The sequence below is a fragment of the Syngnathus floridae genome, chromosome 15 (assembly GCF_059516105.1).
Source record: "Syngnathus floridae isolate MCC-2025c chromosome 15, RoL_Sflo_1.0, whole genome shotgun sequence".
Taxonomy (NCBI): domain Eukaryota; kingdom Metazoa; phylum Chordata; class Actinopteri; order Syngnathiformes; family Syngnathidae; genus Syngnathus; species Syngnathus floridae.
This window is the reverse complement of record NC_142427.1, coordinates 9,073,266-9,092,918: the sequence shown is the minus strand read 5'-3', so window position 1 is coordinate 9,092,918 and position 19,653 is coordinate 9,073,266. Positions and strand designations below refer to the sequence as shown.

Below are 19,653 nucleotides of genomic sequence, written 5' to 3'. Positions count from 1 at the left end.
ACAGTCAAATTCCTTGATTTGATAATGTCTGACGGTTATCCCAAGGCCTTTTGAACTACAACAAGGTCATTTTAATCCACGAGTATCTATTTTTCAGTATTGACCTTTCTCGGCTACCGTAGGCACGCCAGTTCACCGTGCAGCTAGCACGACCGGTGACTACGAACCGTGAGTATTGCAAACAATTTTAAGCTCTCTATTTTCCGTTTACATGTAAATACTCAAAAAACAAGCAAAAACTCCCAGGGAACATTCAAAATTTATTTATTGAAAAAGCTAAGGGATATAATTTGAGAGGAAAAGCTAACTTTGATAAGGGTTATGCTCGCACCAATCTCAGGAGCAGGTGCATATCATCCTATTTAGTAACTGTGGAATGGGCTGGAAGATAAAATGAAGGAAAGCAGAAATATAGTTTTATTTTTTTTTAAAAATGTATAAAGGAATGATATTTGCTAATTACCAAAAAGAGGAAAATTAAGGTAACTACTGTTAATCTTCTGAATGATATTTGCTAATTACCAAAAAGAGGAAAATGAAGGTGACAACTCTTAATCTTCTGGATTATAAACTGTTTTTGTTGGGGTTTTTTTTTTCTTTTTTTTGTACTTTAATGTACTCACTTGGAACTAAGTGATGGATAAGGGTAGGACATGATAAGATTAGGCTACTTCCTACTCCTTTTCGAACAGTGATGTAGATTGTTTGTTTTTGTTGTCTGTTTTTTATTGTTTTTTATTCTTTAAATCATGTTCGAACTAAAGATTCATTCATTCATTCAATATGCTGGAGCATCATTACGACACGAGCTCCTCGAGTTTGTTTGTAGCTCGCTAGCTAGCTAGCTAGCTACCATAGAACAATATCAACAAAGGTGGCTTGCTCGCGAGCCCGCCCACAACTCCCACTCAGCTGTCGATCAAACGTTAATTAGGAAAAAGCGTTTGACCTCCATGTTGTTTTGTATGTTTTCCACGCAAAAGCTGATGTCCAAACTACAAGAGTTGAGGCTCCACGTCGGTGGCTGGTCGTCTATCAGAACATCTAGATGCCAACATATTTTCGAAAGGTACTGCATGCTGTGTTTCCTTCTTTTTTTATATGGAGTAGTATGACTTCGGTGACTAGAGAAAATCATCAACAAGTCTAATGAGATGTAATATTATTTTGTAAAGCTAATTTAATCCGTGCTTTGAGTTATTTGACAGTTTCCACGTGAATTAGGTAGTGGGTAACAGCAGATGGGCCATTAGTTTCAGAAGTTGTGGTCAAGACATAGCATTGTGTGGGGTGAGTGCAGTACAACCTGTTTCCCGCAGAGGGCGCCAATGCTCTATAGTTGCGTATTCTCTTGCTGTTTCGGTCCTTTCATAGTTGGTGATATTCGATGTTAAATAAAGTGTTAAAAATAAGAGAGTGTATCATTAAAGCTGTCAATAAAATTGTTTAACTAAAAGAACATTTGGCCCATAAACTGAGTCTTTGACTTTGAATCCCTGGTTGAGATGCTGAGTCTTAGACTTTGAAACCTTGGTTGAGGTGCTCATTGCATGTCACTTCTAATGTCTGCCACCAGGGGGAAGGTGAGCACATGCAAACGTCTGACATCCCTCACTGGGCCAAAAACTAAGTGCCAGCTACTGCACAAGTTAAACATCAAAAACCTCTATATGTGTTATTTTGTAAAGATAATTTAATCCGTGCATTGAGTTATTTGACGGTTTCCACGTGAATTAGGTAGTGGGTAACAGCAGATGGGCCATTAGTTTCAGAAGTTGTGGTCAAGACATAGCATTGTGTGGGGTGGGTGTAGTACAACCTGTTTCCCGCAGAGGGCGCCAATGCTCTATAGTTGAGTATTCTCTTGCTGTTTCGGTCCTTTCATAGTTGGTGATATTCGATGTTAAATAAAGTGTTAAAAATAAGAGAGTGTATCATTAAAGCTGTCAATAAAATTGTTTAACTAAAAGAACATTTGGCCCATAAACTGAGTCTTTGACTTTGAATCCTTGGTTGAGATGCTGAGTCTTATACTTTGAAACCTTGGTTGAGGTGCTCATTGCATGTCACTTCTAATGTCTGCCACCAGGGGGAAGGTGAGCACATGCAAACGTCTGACATCCCTCACTGGGCCAAAAACTAAGTGCCAGCTACTGCACAAGTTAAACATCAAAAACCTCTATATGTGTTATTTTGTAAAGATAATTTAATCCGTGCATTGAGTTATTTGACGGTTTCCACGTGAATTAGGTAGTGGGTAACAGCAGATGGGCCATTAGTTTCAGAAGTTGTGGTCAAGACATAGCATTGTGTGGGGTGGGTGTAGTACAACCTGTTTCCCGCAGAGGGCGCCAATGCTCTATAGTTGAGTATTCTCTTGCTGTTTCGGTCCTTTCATAGTTTGTGATATTCGATGTTAAATAAAGTGTTAAAAATAAGAGAGTGTGTCATTAAAGCTGTCAAGGAAATTGTTTAACAAAAAGAACATTTGGCCCATAAGTCTTTGACTCTGAATCCTTGGTTGAGATGCTGAGTCTTAGACTTTGAAACCTTGGTTGAGGTGCTCATTGCATTTCACTTCTAATGGCCACCAGGGGGAAGGTGAGCACATGAGAACGTCTGTCATTGCTCACTGGGCCAAAAACTAAGTGCCACTGTGCTACTGCACAAGTTAAACATCAAACACCTCTAGATGTGTTTTTAATGAAATTGATGCAAACAAGGTTAGTCAGAAATATACATTTGATTTGTATTCAACTAACTTGGTTTGCATCAGTGTCAATGAAAAACACATCCAAAAGTGTGTGATGATGGTATGCAGTAGCTGGCACTTAGTTTTTGTCCCAGTGAGAGATGTCAGCTGATTGCATGTGCTCACCTTCCCCCTAGTGGCACTCGTGTCATCAGACGTAAGTGACATCTCACCTGAGCTCATCAAACACTTAAGCTGCTTCCATGCAAGTCTTGTCAATGCCAATGTTTGAGTGCAACTATATTAGTCTCACACAAACATTGACTGCTCAAATGTTTTCAAACTGCTTTTCTGTCATATAAATTAATCAATTGGAATGCAAGTCTTCGTAATTGTACTAAGTTCATCTTGTTTTTCCTATTTTTAATCACTTCACTGGTTTCTTTTATATCAAACAAATTGTTTTAGGTTCATTACCTGACATGTTTTGGCGGTTTCTTCCGCCATGTCAGGTAATGAACCTAAAACAATTTGTTTGATATAAAAGAAACCAGTGAAGTGTGCAAGTCTTAGTGTTTTTATGAGCAAATTTGCTTCACTCATTAGAAAATGTACATACTTGGTGGTTGCTGCAGTGGCACTTTTCAAAGGCAGTCTTCATTCTTGAGGTGAGTGTTGTCCTTCCGTCACTGCCATGGACATGGGTTTTTGACTGTTACTCTCCATTTCACGGGACTCCTGTCACTTTGAGTCATGTGAGATGGAGAGTAACAGTCAAAAACCCATGTCCATGGCAGTGACACAAGGACAACGCTCACCTCAAGACTGAAAACGGCCTTAAAAAACCTAAGTGTCACTTTCCCCGCCTCCTACCTCCACCCAAGTTTAGTCTGACCAATCAGAGCGCAGCACAAATTTGCATAAATTTGCATAACCACGCCCACTTTTCCAACAGCCAATCAGAAAGCTGTATTTGCCATTCTGACCAATCAGATTGCTTCAAATTAATGAGACCGCGCCCAATTTAGATTCCACCAATCACATGGCCCCTCATTTGCATAACCACGCCCACTTTTCAACCAATCTCTGACCTTCATTCTCATTGCTCCACCCACTTTCTGAGCCCTCAACCAATCATGAAGCAGTATTCCAGCTTTGTCCCGCCTCATTTCAAAAAAATATGGGGGAAAAAATTCTGAAAAAAATTCCAGGAAAAAAAAAAATCTGGAAAAAAAAAATTTTAAAAAAATTTAGGTTTTTGGGGTTTTTTAAAATAAGATATTTTTAAAGTTGAGAATAAAGAGTTAAGAGTTCAAGTGTTCTTTGTAATCAAACTTTATTTCTTTTGCAGAGTAAACATTCAATCACAAAACAGTTAGAAGTTGGATGGTCGTCTGCTCGGTGCCAAGTGGTGAAGTGGTCGGCCAGTGGGACAAGTGGTGAAGTGGTCGGCCAGTGGGACGAGGAATCTGCGCCTGGAGGTAAGACAAAAAGAAATCTGTAAGCCTAAAGTAAAGTCAACGTTTAGTGCAGGAAAAAGTTTAGCATGAAACTTACCAGTGGGAAAGATTTGTTGTTCATGGAATCAAGTATTGAGAGCTGCATGACCAGGAAGCTGCTCTTGTTCCTTGCGACCTGTCAGAAAAAAATAAATATAGGAATAAAGTTCTCATGGGGACTGTGCAGTGATGAGCATATTACCTTAAGTGCAAATATTGTCCACTTCTCAGGTTGGCTTGGAGGCAAGGACGCAACAAAAACTAATGTGTTGCCAGCATGCTGCTGTGCTCTGATCCTTTGCCACCGCTGCAAGCAGGTACTTGATAGTGCACCACCCTGGACACAAAAAGAACAATCATTCCAATTTTGGAACATGGTGGCTGAAATGAAATGTACTTTCCTTCTCTTACCAGCAGAGGGCTCTCCAGGCAGCAAGAAGGTACCCCCGCCAAAAAGATGTCGACTTGCAGCTTTTAACAAGTAGCATACCAGGAATGTCTCGTTTCAACTGCAACAACCACAGGGGGAAAATCCAAGTCCAGAAAGTGACACGCCTGCTACAGTTTGGCTTGAGCCACAGGTGCTTCTACTCAACTGGCAGGTTAATGAGCTCACAGAATGGACGCAAACTGGCAGGTTTTTCACTTTCTGGACCAGGTTTTGCCACTTCTGCCTGTAAAGAAAAGGAACATTGACACTGACTCAATTTAGCGTTACCATTTTTATTTTTTAACTGTAGACAGGAACCTTCTGCTGAAGACATTTATTGGATGAGAAACATCAGGCCAAGCTCTTGAAATGTTGCAGATCCTCTCCTGAACTGACACCTGCACACAAATGCGGAAACAATCAAGCAAGTTGATTTGCAACACTGAAAGTGGAAACAGCCTTGAAACCTTTGGCATGGTTTTGGAGAATTTCTTGGTCCAGCAGGTGGAGGGTCTTTGCCGCACTCTTACTGGAAGCTGCACTGCATTAAGACAAAGAAAAAGCAGGTTAGTGTTCTTACCATGCCACATTTGCAAAGTTTAGTCACCTGCCAGGACTGGAAGATCATGACTCCTTGTTTCCTGACTGGCTGGACCAGCACCACCTGAAACAAGAAACTGGTCAAGCACTTTGATTTGTCAAATTTGTCATTGCAATAGGTTCAAACCTGGCGCTTTGACTTAAATCCATGCAGCAGGCAGGTACCAGGTCCTTTGGCTCCACCTGGTGGACAAAACGGGAAGAGAATGCACACCCTGAAATAAATTCAAACAATTCATGTATGAAAGTGAGCACGTGTTTCACCGATGAAGAATGCAGGCAGGGGAAGCTCTGGACTTCTCTCCAACCGCAGTTTGTTGGCCTGAAAGACAAGGTAACGTTAAATTTAACATACATAGTGTTAAATTCTCAATCATACGAGCTGGTTTGATAGTAAGAGTAGACTTGCAAACGTCTCATGAAGTCGGGGCTCTCAGGACTGCAAGCCGGCCATTTTGAAACCTGCAGACAAAAAAAAAAAATTAAAATACTTTAGTCAATTGTCCTTCAAATAAAAACGTGGTTTTTGCCTTTTTGCAGTCAATCTGGGTCTTCTTTTGCAGATGCAGACCTGTGGACAGAAATGGACAATTAGATGCAGTTGATTAAATCCACATTATTCGAACAGAAAGTATGTTACTTGGGGCTCGTTTTGAAGAGTCGCACCTGTAGACAGATATTAGACCATTTGATTAGATTCTATTGTGAATTTCTGCAAACGTTTTGTCGTACCTTGGGCAGCAAAACTGCGTTGGATGCAATTTAAGGTCGGAGAAGTTTTCTGCCAACGCTCGCTTTTTAGCTTGCATGGTAGCAAGGTGTAAGCACGTCCAAAGTGCAAGTTGACGCTGAAAAAGAGCAAAAGCAGTTAGTTTTAAAAGGCTAAGGAATAGTGAAGACTTACCTTTGAAACAGCATGTTGTGTACAAGCGTGCTGCGCAGCCGGTGGAGCAGCACGGCGTGACGCTGTCAGAAGTGAGCAAGAGAACGATTGTCGCGTTTGTGACGTCTTATATAGTAATTTTGTGATGACGTCATTAACAAGCAAAAGGAAAAAAAAAAATAGTAGCCGTCTGCGGAAGCAAGGGGAAAATGACAAAGTATAACACAGAGGTAGGACCGGGTCTCGAACCATCGTTCTTGGGGTTCGGAGGCACTGGCGTTAACCATTCAACCAGAGCTTGCTTGGGAATGCCGACTGATTTGGTCGTATTGATAGTTTAAGTACCCAAACATTGACGTGAAAAGTCCAAGGTAACACCTAAGTACACAGAAGCGATGGAACATAATTGTGTCTGAGGTGGCCGAATGGATAAAGCTTTTGCCTTGAGTTCAGGAGACTCGGGTTCGAATCTTGGTCAACACTCTGTTTAATGAATAGCTGGTGGACAGAGCTGGTCTCGAACCCTGGTCGACTGAGTACCAAGCCAAGTGTTATACCATTCGGCCACATTGCCATGAAATTTTCGAATTTTTATTATGTATTTAACGTCTATGGCACTACTGATCTACAAATACAGAACAACTGCCATGTCATTGTAAGATGCACAGTTGGTCTGGTGGTTCAAGCACCTGCCTTTAGTTCCGGCGATCTGGGTTCGAATCTTGGCCATCGCTTTCTTTAATTTGAAAATGTTGGACAGAGCTGGTCTCGAACCCTGGTCGACCGAGTACCAGCCCAAGTGTTATACCATTCGGCCACATTACCATGAAAATTTCGAAAAATATTTATGTATTTAACGTGAACAGGTTGACTGATCTACAAATTCTGAAAATTGCTGGAACATTCTAAGATCCAATGGTGGTCTTGTGGTTAAAGCTTTTGCCTTGCGTTCTGGAGAACCGAGTTCGAATCTCACACATGACTTTGTGTAAGTATATACACATATAAATAAATATATTACAGAGCAGAACTCTTTGCCTTGTATTCTGTCGAGTCTTGCACATTATTCCGTATGATTTCCAAATGTTACACCAAGCGGGACTCGAACCCGCCTCTCCTGTACAACGGACCAATATTATTCCATTCGTCCACAGTGGCACAGAAATTTCGAATTTCTTTTGGGTGGTCATTCAAAGCACGTAAAGGTATATGAGTGAATTGTATTTCCATGTAGCCCTTCAATGAAGAAATAAACAAATGCAATCGGGGAAAGTGCTTGGTATCAAGTGCTCAACTGAGACCGCTCATGTCCGTCCTGGACTTTGTGACTATTATTGGTGGCTAGATTTGAGGAGAAGGGCGTGACTTATTTGCGAACGATTACAGAGAAACCTGGTAGTATACAGTGAAATAGAACGGAGTGGCAATTCTATTGACAATGTACTGTACATGTGAGGCAGTCGAATAAAATCCTGGGCAATTTTTGAAATTCCCCCCGGACATAATTTGGGGGGTAGGACATGTCCGGGAAAAGAGGACGTCAGGTCACCCAGACCCAGGTACAGTGTACCTAATAACAGGCCACTTCATTAGGGAAAAATCATGGTCAAAGCTTAACTGACAATGAAAAGTGCCACACCCGCCCTCACCCCCACTTGCTGATTGGCTGTTTGATCTGTGATGTCACTCGGACACTCCATTAGGTACACCGCCATTTTCAGGTGTACCTAATAACAGGCCACTTCATTAGGGAAAAATCATGGTCAAAGCATAACTGAAAGTGAAAAGTGCCACACCCGCCCTCACCCCCACTTCCTGATTGGCTGATTGATCTGTGATGTCACTCGGACACTCCATTAGGTACACCGCCATTTTCAGGTGTACCTAATAACAGGTCAGTTCATTAGGGAAAAATCATGGTCAAAACTTAACTGAAAGTGAAAAGTGCCACACCCGCCCTCACCCCCACCTCCTGATTGGCTGGTTTCTTTGTGACGTCACTTATGGACACTTGATTAGGTACACCACCATTTTCAGGTGTACCTAATAACACTGAATAAAAATTTAATTTGTTTAATTTAAGTTTTATTTATTTGTGTGTTTGTGTGTGTTTCATTAGGGAAAAATCATAGTCAAAACTTAACTGAAACTGAAAAAACGACCCCCTCACCCCCACCTCCTGATTGGCTGTTCTGTTTGTGACGTGCTTTTTGGACGCTTCATTAGGTACACTATTTTTACATAGTAATGCATTTGTGCGCACACGCCCGAGGATCAGCATCAAGGCGCCATCAAGGCCGCCATCTTGTCCGGAGTGAAGATCTCGATCCAGTAGCCGTCGGGATCTTGAATGAAGGCCAACCCTTTCCTCTTGCCTGCCAATGAATCACAACTGTTGTCAAGCTCACAAACTTCTGTTTCAAAAATCCAAAACAATCATGTTTACATTGCCTGATTTACCTGAGTGTGGCTTCTTGATGAAGGTGACGCCCAGAGATTGAAACAAGTGACAAGCGATGCCAACGTCTGGTACAGCGATGCCAATGTGACCTTAAAAAAAGAAAAAAATTAAAATGTCAAATTCAACTGAAAATATGAATATTTGAAAGAGGGGCTGCACTTCTCACCAAAGCCGATGGGGTCGCTGTTTCCATTGTGGTAAGTCAAGCTGGCGTCCGACTCTGAACCCCAGTTACTGGTACATGCGTGCACACAAATAAACAATAACATACTTGACGTTATATTCCATGGATAACTATGTCTAGGTAAATTTAATTTTTATTATCTGCTAACCTTCCTGTGTGCATGCACGTTAAAAAAAAATGGTGACATCATAAATCTCCAATATGAAGTGTTTACACACTGGGTAAGCTCCAAGGTAGCTCGGCGGGAAAACGTCCAAGCCGTCCTCTCCCGGATATCAGTAGGAATATCTGCCTTGTTCTCGAAGCCTAGGAAATAAAGGCTGAAGTGTACCGACGGGAAGTCGATCTTCTGCAGCAATCTGACAGACAAACACACACACTTTGTAAGGTGGCGTGGGAGTTGCGAGGCCTCCGGTGGCCGGTCGGCACTAACGTCATTCCGAGGATTCGTGTGTAGAAGTCAAGGGAGCGAGCTGGATCTTTGACCCTCAGCATGGTCTGCTGCATCATGTAGTCCTAAAGCCGGCAAAGACACATTCCCATGACGTCATTTCCTCATTAGCATAAGCCTCGTACCTGGCAAGCCTAGAAATATCCCGGACGATACGTGACCTTGGTGGCGGGGTCTCCGTCCTTACAGGCATCCGCCACCGCTTCCTCCGACAAACCTCCTCTGTTCATGGCGCGAAGACTCCGTCAGGCACAGAAGCAGCCGCTTAACCCGCAGCTGATCATCCAGCTCGGATTTCCGCTTGCGGGAACCTCGGCAAAGTACGAGGCCTTTTTCGAAGTTGACTTCGGAGCCTCGGCGTCAGCCGGCACGTCTTTCCCAGGACGACGAGCGGCGTGTGCGAGGCTCAGTGTAACAAGCGCGCCCAAAGGTGTTGTGTAGGCGCGCCCGTACAGGAATGTGGCTGCGTGTGTCAACATGTGTCGTCTATGTTGCGGGTAGCGGAAGCAATCATTTTTAAATGGCTTTTACAGTACACTTATTTAATTCCCTTTCATGTGGGAATATGTATTAAGAAGTCAAACTGAGTAGACTCATGTATTGCATGTGCTGCTGTTGGCCACAGCTCACATGTTCCCCCTGAGTGACATCAACAGAAAATTCAATAATTTAATTTCTATTCCAATGACTTCTCGCAACGCCATGCGACTGTTTGGAAGGATGACAAAACTGTAGGAAATTTTTATCAAATTAATTCGTTGATCACTCTATACTACAATGAATTACAGAGCGAAAAAAGCCACCCTAAAAACGAAATCAAACTATATTTTTCAACGATGAATCTAAAAGTAGCAACGCACAAACACCAGCTGCAGTTTATAAAAAGAAAACAGTTGAAGTCTGTTTGGGACACTTTCACTTCTCTTACTGCACACGGCACCCAAGCAGGCACACACACACACACACATACACACACTCATGATCCGTCAAGCAACTAACATCATGTTGCCGTCACTGACAAGACTGACCGGTAAAATTTTGTAAATCGTGATGATGAATTCTGAACAGCCCTGACACACAAACTCAGTCACAAACACTCATGCACTCACACAAATGCACCCCCCCTCCCACCCATGTTTCTATTTCCATCCTGCTAGTGTGTGATGTTTGTGAGTTGTTCTTGTTCGCTCACAGCATCTGTCGACGCACCCCCCACCACTCCCCTCTCACTCCTCTACGCACACCTATGATGTTGGATTTGCTCTCATTAAATCAGATTCAAATTAAAAGAGACACTCAGGGAAGTTTTCGCACTTTCATTTGTCCTCATTGTTATTCCCACGTGTGTGTGTGTGTGTGTCCCACCTCATTAGGTGTCAACCAGAAAAGCACAAGTAGAGTCTACGTGTAGGTGCGTGTGTTTGGTTGAAACCCTAACCCTCATCATAATGGGAGGAGGAGGAGGAGGAGGAGGAGGAGGAGGAGGAGGAAGAGAAACGCTCAAGAGCGAGAGAATGCTAATTGTTGTGAGCTAGCGTTCCCACATCGATTTCCGACACTGCTCTTAAGTGACTATTCGGTGAGTGCGTGCGTAGCTTTGGAGTGTCATCACTGATGGATTTGATCAGTTTGAAGTCAAGCACGCCGCGTGCATTGTCTTCCAAAAAGGAATGCCGGCAGCTAACGGAGTCTCACATGGAAATAGTTCCTCTTTGATGAGTCCAAATCGACGCCAATCATCTCATATTATTGCTCTTCCGTCCACTCAAGTGCGCTAAAAGCAACGTGAGCGTGTAAAAAGCAACAATTTTCATTTGGCTGACTCGTTTGAGCATTTGCATACATTCTTGTAAGAGATTTTGCGTAAGGCACGACAGCGGCAAACTGATGGGGGATGAGACGATAAAAGAATCGAGGAAAGACATCCATTAGCTAATGGATGACTTCGCTCACGCGCACATCTCCGACGCTGTCAAGTAGACGCTGTTAGTTTCAAAACGGCGCAATTTCTCCATCGGATGCCACAGTGTACCTAATGAAGTGTCCGCTGAGGAGAGTCATGCAAATTTGTGATTAAGCTGAAAAGAGACAGAAGTAGAAAAGAAAAAAAAACAATCAATTAAATAACGCAGTGCCAAAATCGCAGACGGGAAAGTTTAATTCGATACCACAAAAGTTTGCTTCATTTACACTCCAAAGTGAAAAAAAGAATAGAAAAGTGTTTTTTGTTGTCCTCCACCCACAACAAAGCAAGAGAATAAACACCAAGAAGCAAAACTTCCCTTTCATGCACAAATCATGGTGTCAAATCGAAGTGCGTGTACGAGGCTGCTGTTGCTAAAGATGGCACAGCATCACCGAGGCACCAAAATGGAGAGTGCAAAGGAAGACAAAAGGTGACTCAAACGTACATCAGCTTGACACTGGGGAGGCGGGGCTTCCTGGGACGGCCGCCGCAAGCAAGAGGAAGACAAAAAGCACTTTTAGAAAAAGAAGAAAAAGCAACAGCTTTTCCAAAATTGGGACACAAATGATTTCCTGGAAGATTGCTGAGGACGTAGATGAAAACAGGAAATGGGGTCAAGAGAAAAGGCGGGACCTACTTTAACTGAACGCCAGCCCTTGTAGCGCGCCCGATGAGAACTTCACCGGCTCCGCAAAGTTCCCATCTGTGCAAAAACACAGGGAATACATGCAGACATGCAGAAAAACGACATCCTGGTGGTCGGTTAGTGTCATTGCATCACCTTGGAGGCCGCTGGCGTTGCTACAAGATGGTGGCGGCGGCGACGACGACTGAGGTCTGACTACCGGCGCGAAGGCTGACTTCTGCTTGACGGCGGCCGACACCAACGTGGCAGGCGAGAATGAGAACACGCCCACCGCTGCTGACGACGCCGAACAGTTGGCGGGCAAAGACGTTAACGACGCCATCGTGGGGCTGGAAGGGACCACTGCACGCACGCACGCTATTAGCATTGGTGGAAAACGTCGAGGAGATGCGTGGACTCACCGGCGTAAGGCGAGTTGGCGGTCGATGCGTTGATGAAGGTGGGCGATGCTCCCAGGTTGCTAACAGCAGCGTTGCTGATATACGCGTGCGGCGATGGCGTGCGTGCGTGCGAGTAGCCGGCATGCAGCGGCGTGGAGCTGGCAGATGCGTACGCGTGAGGTGATAGTCCATTACCGCCGCCGGGCCGGACGAAACCTGAGGGTGGTTTAGGATTAGGGGGAAAGGACCGGTGGCGGGTGGGATTTGGAGATCCACGCACCCCGATCGGTCTGCGAGGGCTCGTTGACGCACCGCTGCCCGGTGAATGAGCTCACACCTGTTGCGTCGGGGTGGGCGGAGCCAGATAGCTGGGCGTGGCCTCGCGGAACGCTGTACAGAGCTTCCGCAATGTTCGCCGCTCGCTTCGCCGACGCTTCCTGCACAAATGTGTCACATGACATGTCACATGATCACTCTACACGTCACTCAGGTGTGGCCCAACTAGCTAGACGTGAGCTGACCTGGTCGGTGTGCGGCAGGGCGTAGAGCGCCTCCAGCAGGTCGGCCGCTCGCTTCAGGATTACCTCCTGGGGGGAATAAAGAGTTTAAAAAAAGATTTTAATTGCTTTTTCGTTCGTCGCACCCTTTTTTTTGGAGGGGGGGCAGTTCTGCAGAACATGTCGGACATGTCTCCATCCCATTATCATGATGTCATTCCACACACGCAAACAGATGAGCTCATTTGATCACTTTGTCTTTAAACTAAGCCATGACCTCAACATCCAACATGACATCATCACTGGGAGTCAAGTCACATTAGGGGAAGGGCATGTGTGTTTTTGTGTGTGCAATGTCTAAATGAGTGTGTGGATACACGCTTAAAACATATGCGGATCAAAATATTCATTGAGCAATTCCTCAATCATCTGTTTGTTGTTAATCCTCTCATACGGCCCGCTGCCCCGCGTGCACCTTTGGCAGGTTGTCAGTGTCTCCGGGGTGGCGAGGGATGACCTTCTGTAGTCTTTGGAAGCCATAATCGATGGTGGGCTCGTTGAGAGCTTCGAGGGCACACATTAAAAGACAATTAAATAAGACTCAAAGAGATGATGGGTCTTTTTTTTTATACCCGTGTAGATGAAGCGTCCCGGCATGGCCTTGCAGAACTGTTTGGACTTGTAGGCCAGCGTGACCTCCACCACGCCGGGGATGTGCCGAGACGGCGTCTGCACGCGGATGGCGTGCGGAGTGATCAGCTGCAAGAGGAGGAAAACGAATGAATGGAATTTACATTTCCTCCACTGATGATGAGCGCCGCTTCCTTACCTCACTCCACACCGTCGCCGATCCGAAGATGACCTGCAGGCCGTCAAAGAAGTTTTCCCCGATGACGATGACCGTAGCACCCCCGCTGGTCCAACCCTCTCCGGGGCTGATGGCGCGGATGCACGGTGAGGCCCCTACTCAGCACACACACAGCGTTACATACATTGTGTGTGTGTGTGTGTGTGATGAGCCAGATGGAGGGACAGGAATCACCTGATAGGATTAACCCATCAACCATCTGCTGCCCATGATACACACCCACACACACACTTGTGTTGTGTAGCGTAGTGTCATGCGTTACCATGGAGGAGGTACGACGGCGTGGCGGCGGCCGGCTGGAGCCTCCGGGCCTGGCGGCCATGTTTGGAGTTATTGTGGACAAACATGTTGTCGGACACGGAAAGCACATGACTATCCACGCTCACTGTTGTGGACACCACCACCTGGCAAAGAGCAATTGAGGAATTTGGGTAGAAGAAGAAGACTCAGTAAATTGTTCTTTTTTTCAGACTGGGGAACTTTTGGGTGTTTCTTTCTTCTTCCACCTCACGACTCGTGAGAAGCAAAGTAGAAGAGGCGCCCGAAGCGACTGCTTGCGCCGAATCTGACACCCACATACGTGTTTTGCGGTGGTGCGGCGCCGCGGCGGTGAAGGGTCCGGCCCTTAATGATCTCCCAGAGAAACAGAGCTGTCTCCGCTGGTTTCACTACAATAGCTTCACAATTAGGCACACACACACCGTTGCGCTCACACGCTGCTGCTGTCAGACACCCTCTCTCTCTCTCTCTCTCTCTCTCTCTCTCTCTCTCTCTCTCTCTCTCTGACGCCGTGCAACAGCTTCGTTAAAGAAAAGCGTGAATGGGGGGGGACATCATCCTTATTCTCACTTCCTGTCAGTGTGTGTGTGGAAAAGATACTTTTGTAGCACACACACACGCAAGAGCGCCCGTACCTGGAACCTCCTCATGTCTCGCGGGTTCCCGGCGTTTTTCAAGCAGTTCTGGTTGCACTTGAGGAAAAACTTGAGGAAGAACCTATCCAGACACACAAGATGACAAAACACAACAAAGGGCTTCTCGTCAAGTATTCGGCAGGATGAGAAACCGAAACGGGAACGAAAGCATTTGTTTCCTTTTGCCAAATCAAACGGTGCACCTTCACGTGGGAAGCTGGTTAACTTGATCATGTTCAAATGCGATACGTGGTGGTAGGAAAACACTTGCATCCTCGGGCGGCGTCAAGTTGCTCCTTTTTGTTCACGGGGAGCTGATCTGCGAAGGCTTATTTGCGTCTTGTCACATCTCACGGCTTCCTCGTGTTACTTGGCAAGCGTTTTTTAGAGACATCATCACGCGATTTCCTCGCGGAGGTTCAAATGCTCGGAGTGAGAACAAAGCGGAGGTAAGTCGGCCGGCGTGGCAGGCGGCCGCGTCAAAGCCCGCGTTAACGAGCTCGGGCCGGCCTGGAACACGAAGCGCCGCCATTCGGCCTGGCTAATTACGATGACCTCTGCTACCCGGGTGACAGCCTATCACAGCGTAGGACAGCCACACTGACCTCCTGCGACCTCCCCCTGTCCGGTCCTCCTTGCACACACGTATTCTAAGTGCAATCAGCGAAATGGGGAAGTTTGCAGCGTCTTGCAAGACAACAAAATGCTCTCTTTGCTAGATCAGTTAAAAAAAAAAAAAAAAAGTGGGAATGCCATTCATCGACTCCATCCTTACTCTAACCATAATTTGTAAACACATCACGGCCACCAAAATGTGATCTTGCATTTAGCATAACCCCAACACACAGGCACACAATTTTTTTTATCTTTCATCCTCTCATCGGCTTCATTTCAACCCCCCCCCCCGCCCCACACAATTGACCCTATCTGACCTCAACTATGGGGTGCGCACACACAGCGCATAAATGGCTTGCATGAGTGTGCAATCGTTAAGAAGCCTCCAATTAAAGCAGGCAATTATAAAAGCTTCAATGACCGTGTGGGGGGGAGCAGCGCTCAGCCACACTGACAACCCCCCCAACATTCGATCATGTTCCAGTGATAACACGGCCTTTGACCTTTGCTTCTCTTAAAGCAGCACACACACGGATGCAGAAACGGATGTCCAAGTGTCTACTGTAACGTGACATTAGCAAGCAAGCACAGATCTTCTTGGAGATTTTTATTTTTGCAGAACGTTAAGAGTCTCATGACGGCAATAGAGTGAGGGAGGGAGGGAGGGAGGGAAGGGGTGTGGGAGGGGAACTTCCTGGGGAATTCCATCAGCTTTCACTCAATGCGTGCATGCCCGTTGTATTCCCAAAAGACTCACTAGGCTGTCGCTGAGCTAAGAATAACCACGCTACCCCAAACTAAAACACCCAGCAAGCAGAGTTGTTGGCAGGTGCTTCCTAAATTGGGAAGCCCTCTGATTGGTCTCCTGGATTGGTCGCCAGTCGCGGTAATTGTGACCAGTTCACTTCCGCTCCTCCAAGCTTCTCTGCAAGCGTGCCTGGATTAAAGTCTGCTGACAGGGCGCTTTCTATTGAGGTGGCTTGACCTTTGCAAGGTCGCTAAATGAGAGCACATGTCAAGCCACCATCCTGTCTCACACACACGTACACACACACACGCTCTGTCTGTGTGTGTGTGGGATAAAACATAATCATCCATTAAAATGCAGCTTCACAATCTTCACCATGGAGGTGTGTGGAAGACAAAGGCGGAAAAGATGAAGAGATCATTTAATAGAGTCCCTCCTCCTCTAACTCCTCCGCCAAATGATTGACAGCTCCCTCGCCCCCCCCTTCCCTAATGGAGCTCTTTGATTGACAGACCCCCCCCGCCCCCATGGTGGTTTTATCCTGGGAAACAAAGCAAATCTTCTCGTCCTCCGTGCACACCTTTCCATACGCTGACTTCAAATCCTCATCTTGCTCTCTGTCCTCCCCCTCAACTTCCTCCTCCTTGCCTTCGTCTTCTTCCTCATCTTCATCTTCCTCGCCGTCATCCTGCTTTTAGCGCGTGAGAAGCGAGCGCTGCGGCGCCGCATGTGTGCTCATCTTCCCTTCCGAATTTCCTGTCGTCTTTTCCTTAGGTCGCGACCCCTCTTAACCCCAACCAACTAACCCTCGCAAGATACGTTACACACCAACAGTGACAAATGCACAGGTCACGCACATACAGAGTGACATCATTGATGACCTCAGCATGCTTTAGCGGTGTGTTGACTAAGTTCCTCAACATAGCCAATCACGTGACTTACTGCACGATTGCCTCGAACACACACATTTCTTCCGTGTGTCTTTTTCAAACTTTTGCCATGAATGGAAAGTTTCACTTTCACATGCACGTGTGTGGCCCAGTTAATCCGTCTCGCTCGGGGTTAATCAAAGGTCAACGAGATGCAACATATCCTATCACACGCCTGCTTGACTGCTAAAGAGCCTCATGCACTCTATGTGTGTGTGTGTCTGGCTGGTGTGTTTACATGTGGGTAAAAGAGATGAGTGTGTGTGTTGCAATGCGAATCTGTGAATGGCCAGTGACAGGAAGTCTCCCACGGTATCCACGGTAACCTTGACATTCCATCTTTGCCACCTACCCTGACATCTCCCATCATGCTCTCTGCTACACACTCGCTCACATACACACTGCTATTTTTTTTTTAAACTTCAAGCACTGTTTTTCTTACTGGTGACCCATTTTACTGGGATAAGTGGGGGGGTGTTGTGACAGATGTGTGTGCAGTACATGTGTGTTTTTGCCGTGTGTGCATGTATGCATGTATTGATGGTGACATCACATGTAAGAATCATTTTCGAGAAACCAACGCAGATGTCAGAGCTTGTGTGTGCGCACAGGCAAAGGTGACACACACGCATGCGCACACGCTAGCGTACCTGTCGATGATGACGGGGTCTGAGGGCGTCTCGTTGCGATTGCCGCAGCTCTTCTTGTCGCAGCAGCGACTGAAAAGAGACAAAACAGCTGTTAGCGAGCGCACATGAAAGGAAGGCGCCGGAGCGAGTGTTGGCTGGCGCAGACAGAAATAGAGTTGTGGTGGAGATGTTTCGCTTGACACTGTCAGCGCACTTTTCCGTCAGACTTTTATCACACCTCACACACACACAGATGGAGTGGATGTGAAAGTAGGAGATGTTTGAAGGGCTCTCGAACTACTGTGACGAGTGATTCTGACCTGCACATGATTTCGTGCGTGAGCAATACCCGACACATCTCGGGGTTCTTGTCTTGGCCCTCGTAGACGATGGGCTGGGAAGAACCACAAGCACCTCAACTCAACTGGTATTATATCTTTAAGCTATATTATCGTGAATAATTAAAAACAAAACACGTCCATATATCGAACAAGCAGAAGATCTCACCTGTTTGCTGGCGGAGTCAATGAGTCGGACATAAAAGTCTTGCTCCGTTCTGATACCTGCACAGGAGCAACACAAAGTTTTTTCGCATCATTTACACAAGACTCGTTTTTGCACGGACGTCTACGTATAGCTGCGATAAACATTTCATATTACGTGCAAAAAGACACACACACACACACACACACACACACACACACACACTGTATATAAAAGCGAGCAACTGACCACTGGTGTAGAGCAGCTGCAGCCTGTAGTGTATGCCATTGTTGGTCTTCTCGCCCACACTTTCCTGCACGTGCACACACACAACGACAGCAATATGTTTTTAGGGTGTGTGTGTGTGTGTGTGTGTGTGTGTGTGGTGGTGGTGCATTTCAGCACAAACTATTGACAGATCCAAAGAAAAAAAAAGTGTGATGAGGCGTACCTTGTCTTTCTCGATGAAGTCGATGAAGTTGGTCCTCTCCACTTCCACGGGTTGCCCTTGGCGGTCATAAAGCGCCACGACGAAGTGAAAGAAGTTGGACTTGCGCAGGTTGGAGGGCGGCTGCTTCTCGAAGTGCGCCCGACCCACTGCAACACCGCTGCATACGGACGCCCGGACCAGCCCGTCCAAATTGCACGTGGAAACATTCAACACAAAACATGAAACATGACTGCGTGCAGAGTTGTGCGTCATTGTTTTTTTTTCTCCTGGACGCAAACTTAGTGTCGCTCATCTAAATAGTAGATCCTGACCTCTGCGCGGCGGTGTTAGCGTCCAGCAGGCCGCCGCTGCCCCCCTGCGGACACCCCAGCATCCACCCCCGGGCTGCGTTCATGCCCGCCACTTGGACCATATTGCCCAGCGGAGGCTCCTCCTTCAGGCTGCTGCCGAACATGCGCGCACCTCAGACAGCTGCGCTCGCCGACCGGCTCGGACCCGAACCGCCACTTGGTCGCGCTAATGGCTCCCAACCAAGGAGGGCGGAGCCTCTTCCTGCTTGACGTAGCGAAACGCGTGGCCTCAAAGTAATCACCGTGACCTCTTCATCACGGGGGGGATCTTCCGTTCCTCAAGGTTCCCCTTGAACTTCTCTTGCGAGGATGGTGATGAGGAGTTAGATGGGAGGTGCCGCTAATGGGAGGGGGGGGGGGGGGGGGGGAGGCAGCAGTCGTGGCCACGCCTCTTCAACACAAACCATAGATTCATTCTATTACTATTTGCAGGGCCCGACCAAACGCGCATAGAACTCACCTCTCTTAAATACATCAAATACCTTGACACGTTTTAATTAGTACCAATCAGAATTTTATTTTAGGGGTTACCTGGCCATTAGCCCCGCTGGGGTCAGAGTTGCATTTTGTCGACTCGAAACTCCAGGTTCCCTGGAGACCTCACCCATATGCCAAGAGCCAAAGATGACATCTGCTCCCATGTTAGTCCCATCTTGTGCATTGACAACACGCACGCACACATGACCCTTTTATTAGGGAGGATACGATACAAATATGCTGGAAAGCTAGAAAGGATTCAATTAATGTCCTGCAAACTGCATGTAGCATTGTTACATTAAAAACTCTTGGACAGTGTGACTAATGTATATAAAAAAAAAAAAAATTGGGAACGTTCCAGTCGTCTTTCGAAGGAGTCACTTGGAAACTCACCTGAAACTGAGCCTGCAGCCCCACCGTGTGGCCGACCTGTCAAGTTGCACCTCGTTGACGTCACACACCAGAACGCCACAGAATGGTGGGAAATGAAGTCATCTGAT

The 19,653-nt window shown here is 46.2% G+C and overlaps 3 protein-coding genes and 1 long non-coding RNA gene across 11 annotated transcripts; 1 reads left to right on the top strand and 3 right to left on the bottom strand.

The window, feature by feature from the left end:
• Window positions 1-105: 105 nt before the first annotated feature.
• LOC148386423 (uncharacterized) lies at window positions 106-6,936 on the top strand. Of its 3 annotated transcripts, none has more exons than XR_015863004.1 (6): window positions 106-168; window positions 984-1,069; window positions 4,044-4,173; window positions 4,423-4,508; window positions 4,609-4,631; window positions 5,000-6,936. It is a non-coding gene; the product is annotated as an uncharacterized LOC148386423 (long non-coding RNA). The 3 variants fall into 3 exon arrangements; XR_015863002.1 differs by having other exon boundaries at window positions 4,606-4,631; XR_015863003.1 differs by having other exon boundaries at window positions 4,606-4,631; window positions 4,932-6,936.
• Window positions 4,004-6,269, bottom strand: LOC148386424 (uncharacterized). Of its 5 annotated transcripts, none has more exons than XM_088398226.1 (15): window positions 6,126-6,269; window positions 5,954-6,069; window positions 5,862-5,887; window positions 5,752-5,792; window positions 5,635-5,683; window positions 5,486-5,543; window positions 5,349-5,404; window positions 5,229-5,285; window positions 5,089-5,162; window positions 4,940-5,019; window positions 4,788-4,865; window positions 4,603-4,700; window positions 4,394-4,528; window positions 4,250-4,327; window positions 4,004-4,167 (listed from the first exon to the last, which is right to left on the bottom strand). In XM_088398226.1, the coding sequence occupies exons 2-7, from the start codon at window positions 6,028-6,030 to the stop codon at window positions 5,362-5,364; spliced, it is 294 nt and encodes a 97-aa protein (XP_088254352.1). In that variant the 5' UTR covers window positions 6,031-6,069; window positions 6,126-6,269; the 3' UTR covers window positions 4,004-4,167; window positions 4,250-4,327; window positions 4,394-4,528; window positions 4,603-4,700; window positions 4,788-4,865; window positions 4,940-5,019; window positions 5,089-5,162; window positions 5,229-5,285; window positions 5,349-5,361. The 5 variants fall into 5 exon arrangements, with proteins under 5 accessions (XP_088254352.1, XP_088254353.1, XP_088254351.1 ...); XM_088398227.1 differs by having other exon boundaries at window positions 4,808-4,865; XM_088398225.1 differs by having other exon boundaries at window positions 4,603-4,865.
• Window positions 6,937-8,167: 1,231 nt separating the features above from the next.
• Window positions 8,168-9,924, bottom strand: LOC148386422 (lactoylglutathione lyase-like). The gene is made up of 6 exons (XM_088398230.1): window positions 9,362-9,924; window positions 9,183-9,265; window positions 8,968-9,108; window positions 8,732-8,799; window positions 8,565-8,654; window positions 8,168-8,479 (listed from the first exon to the last, which is right to left on the bottom strand). The coding sequence occupies exons 1-6, from the start codon at window positions 9,428-9,430 to the stop codon at window positions 8,385-8,387; spliced, it is 546 nt and encodes a 181-aa protein (XP_088254356.1). The 5' UTR covers window positions 9,431-9,924; the 3' UTR covers window positions 8,168-8,384.
• A 1,411-nt stretch (window positions 9,925-11,335) lies between these two features.
• On the bottom strand, window positions 11,336-19,025 carry LOC148386421 (transcription factor COE1-like). 2 transcript variants are annotated; one of them, XM_088398211.1, is made up of 17 exons: window positions 18,638-19,025; window positions 18,327-18,483; window positions 18,125-18,188; window positions 17,900-17,955; window positions 17,713-17,786; window positions 17,414-17,482; window positions 14,472-14,553; window positions 13,820-13,961; window positions 13,519-13,652; window positions 13,322-13,448; window positions 13,165-13,253; window positions 12,714-12,779; window positions 12,530-12,629; window positions 12,214-12,408; window positions 11,948-12,154; window positions 11,804-11,869; window positions 11,336-11,641 (listed from the first exon to the last, which is right to left on the bottom strand). In XM_088398211.1, the coding sequence occupies exons 1-16, from the start codon at window positions 18,778-18,780 to the stop codon at window positions 11,805-11,807; spliced, it is 1,770 nt and encodes a 589-aa protein (XP_088254337.1). In that variant the 5' UTR covers window positions 18,781-19,025; the 3' UTR covers window positions 11,336-11,641; window position 11,804. The 2 variants fall into 2 exon arrangements, with proteins under 2 accessions (XP_088254337.1, XP_088254336.1); XM_088398210.1 differs by having other exon boundaries at window positions 12,473-12,629; window positions 18,638-19,021.
• Window positions 19,026-19,653: the final 628 nt, after the last annotated feature.

Coding starts and splice junctions, on each gene's coding strand:
- LOC148386422 (XM_088398230.1), bottom strand. CDS start 9,430: ATGAACAGAGGAGGTTTGTCGGAGGAAGCGGTGGCGGATGCCTGTAAG. Junction 9,109..9,182: donor ACACGAATCCTCGGAATGAC/GTTAGTGCCGAC, acceptor TTTGTCTGTCAG/ATTGCTGCAGAAGATCGACT. Junction 8,480..8,564: donor CATCAAGAAGCCACACTCAG/GTAAATCAGGCA, acceptor ATTCATTGGCAG/GCAAGAGGAAAGGGTTGGCC.
- LOC148386421 (XM_088398210.1), bottom strand. CDS start 18,780: ATGTTCGGCAGCAGCCTGAAGGAGGAGCCTCCGCTGGGCAATATGGTC. Junction 12,630..12,713: donor CCCTGCCGCACACCGACCAG/GTCAGCTCACGT, acceptor ACATTTGTGCAG/GAAGCGTCGGCGAAGCGAGC. Junction 12,155..12,213: donor CGCCAACTCGCCTTACGCCG/GTGAGTCCACGC, acceptor GCGTGCGTGCAG/TGGTCCCTTCCAGCCCCACG.
- LOC148386424 (XM_088398229.1), bottom strand. CDS start 5,249: ATGATCTTCCAGTCCTGGCAG. Junction 5,158..5,228: donor TGATCTTCCAGTCCTGGCAG/GTGACTAAACTT, acceptor AATGCAGTGCAG/CTTCCAGTAAGAGTGCGGCA. Junction 4,529..4,602: donor GCCTGGAGAGCCCTCTGCTG/GTAAGAGAAGGA, acceptor TTTTGTGTCCAG/GGTGGTGCACTATCAAGTAC.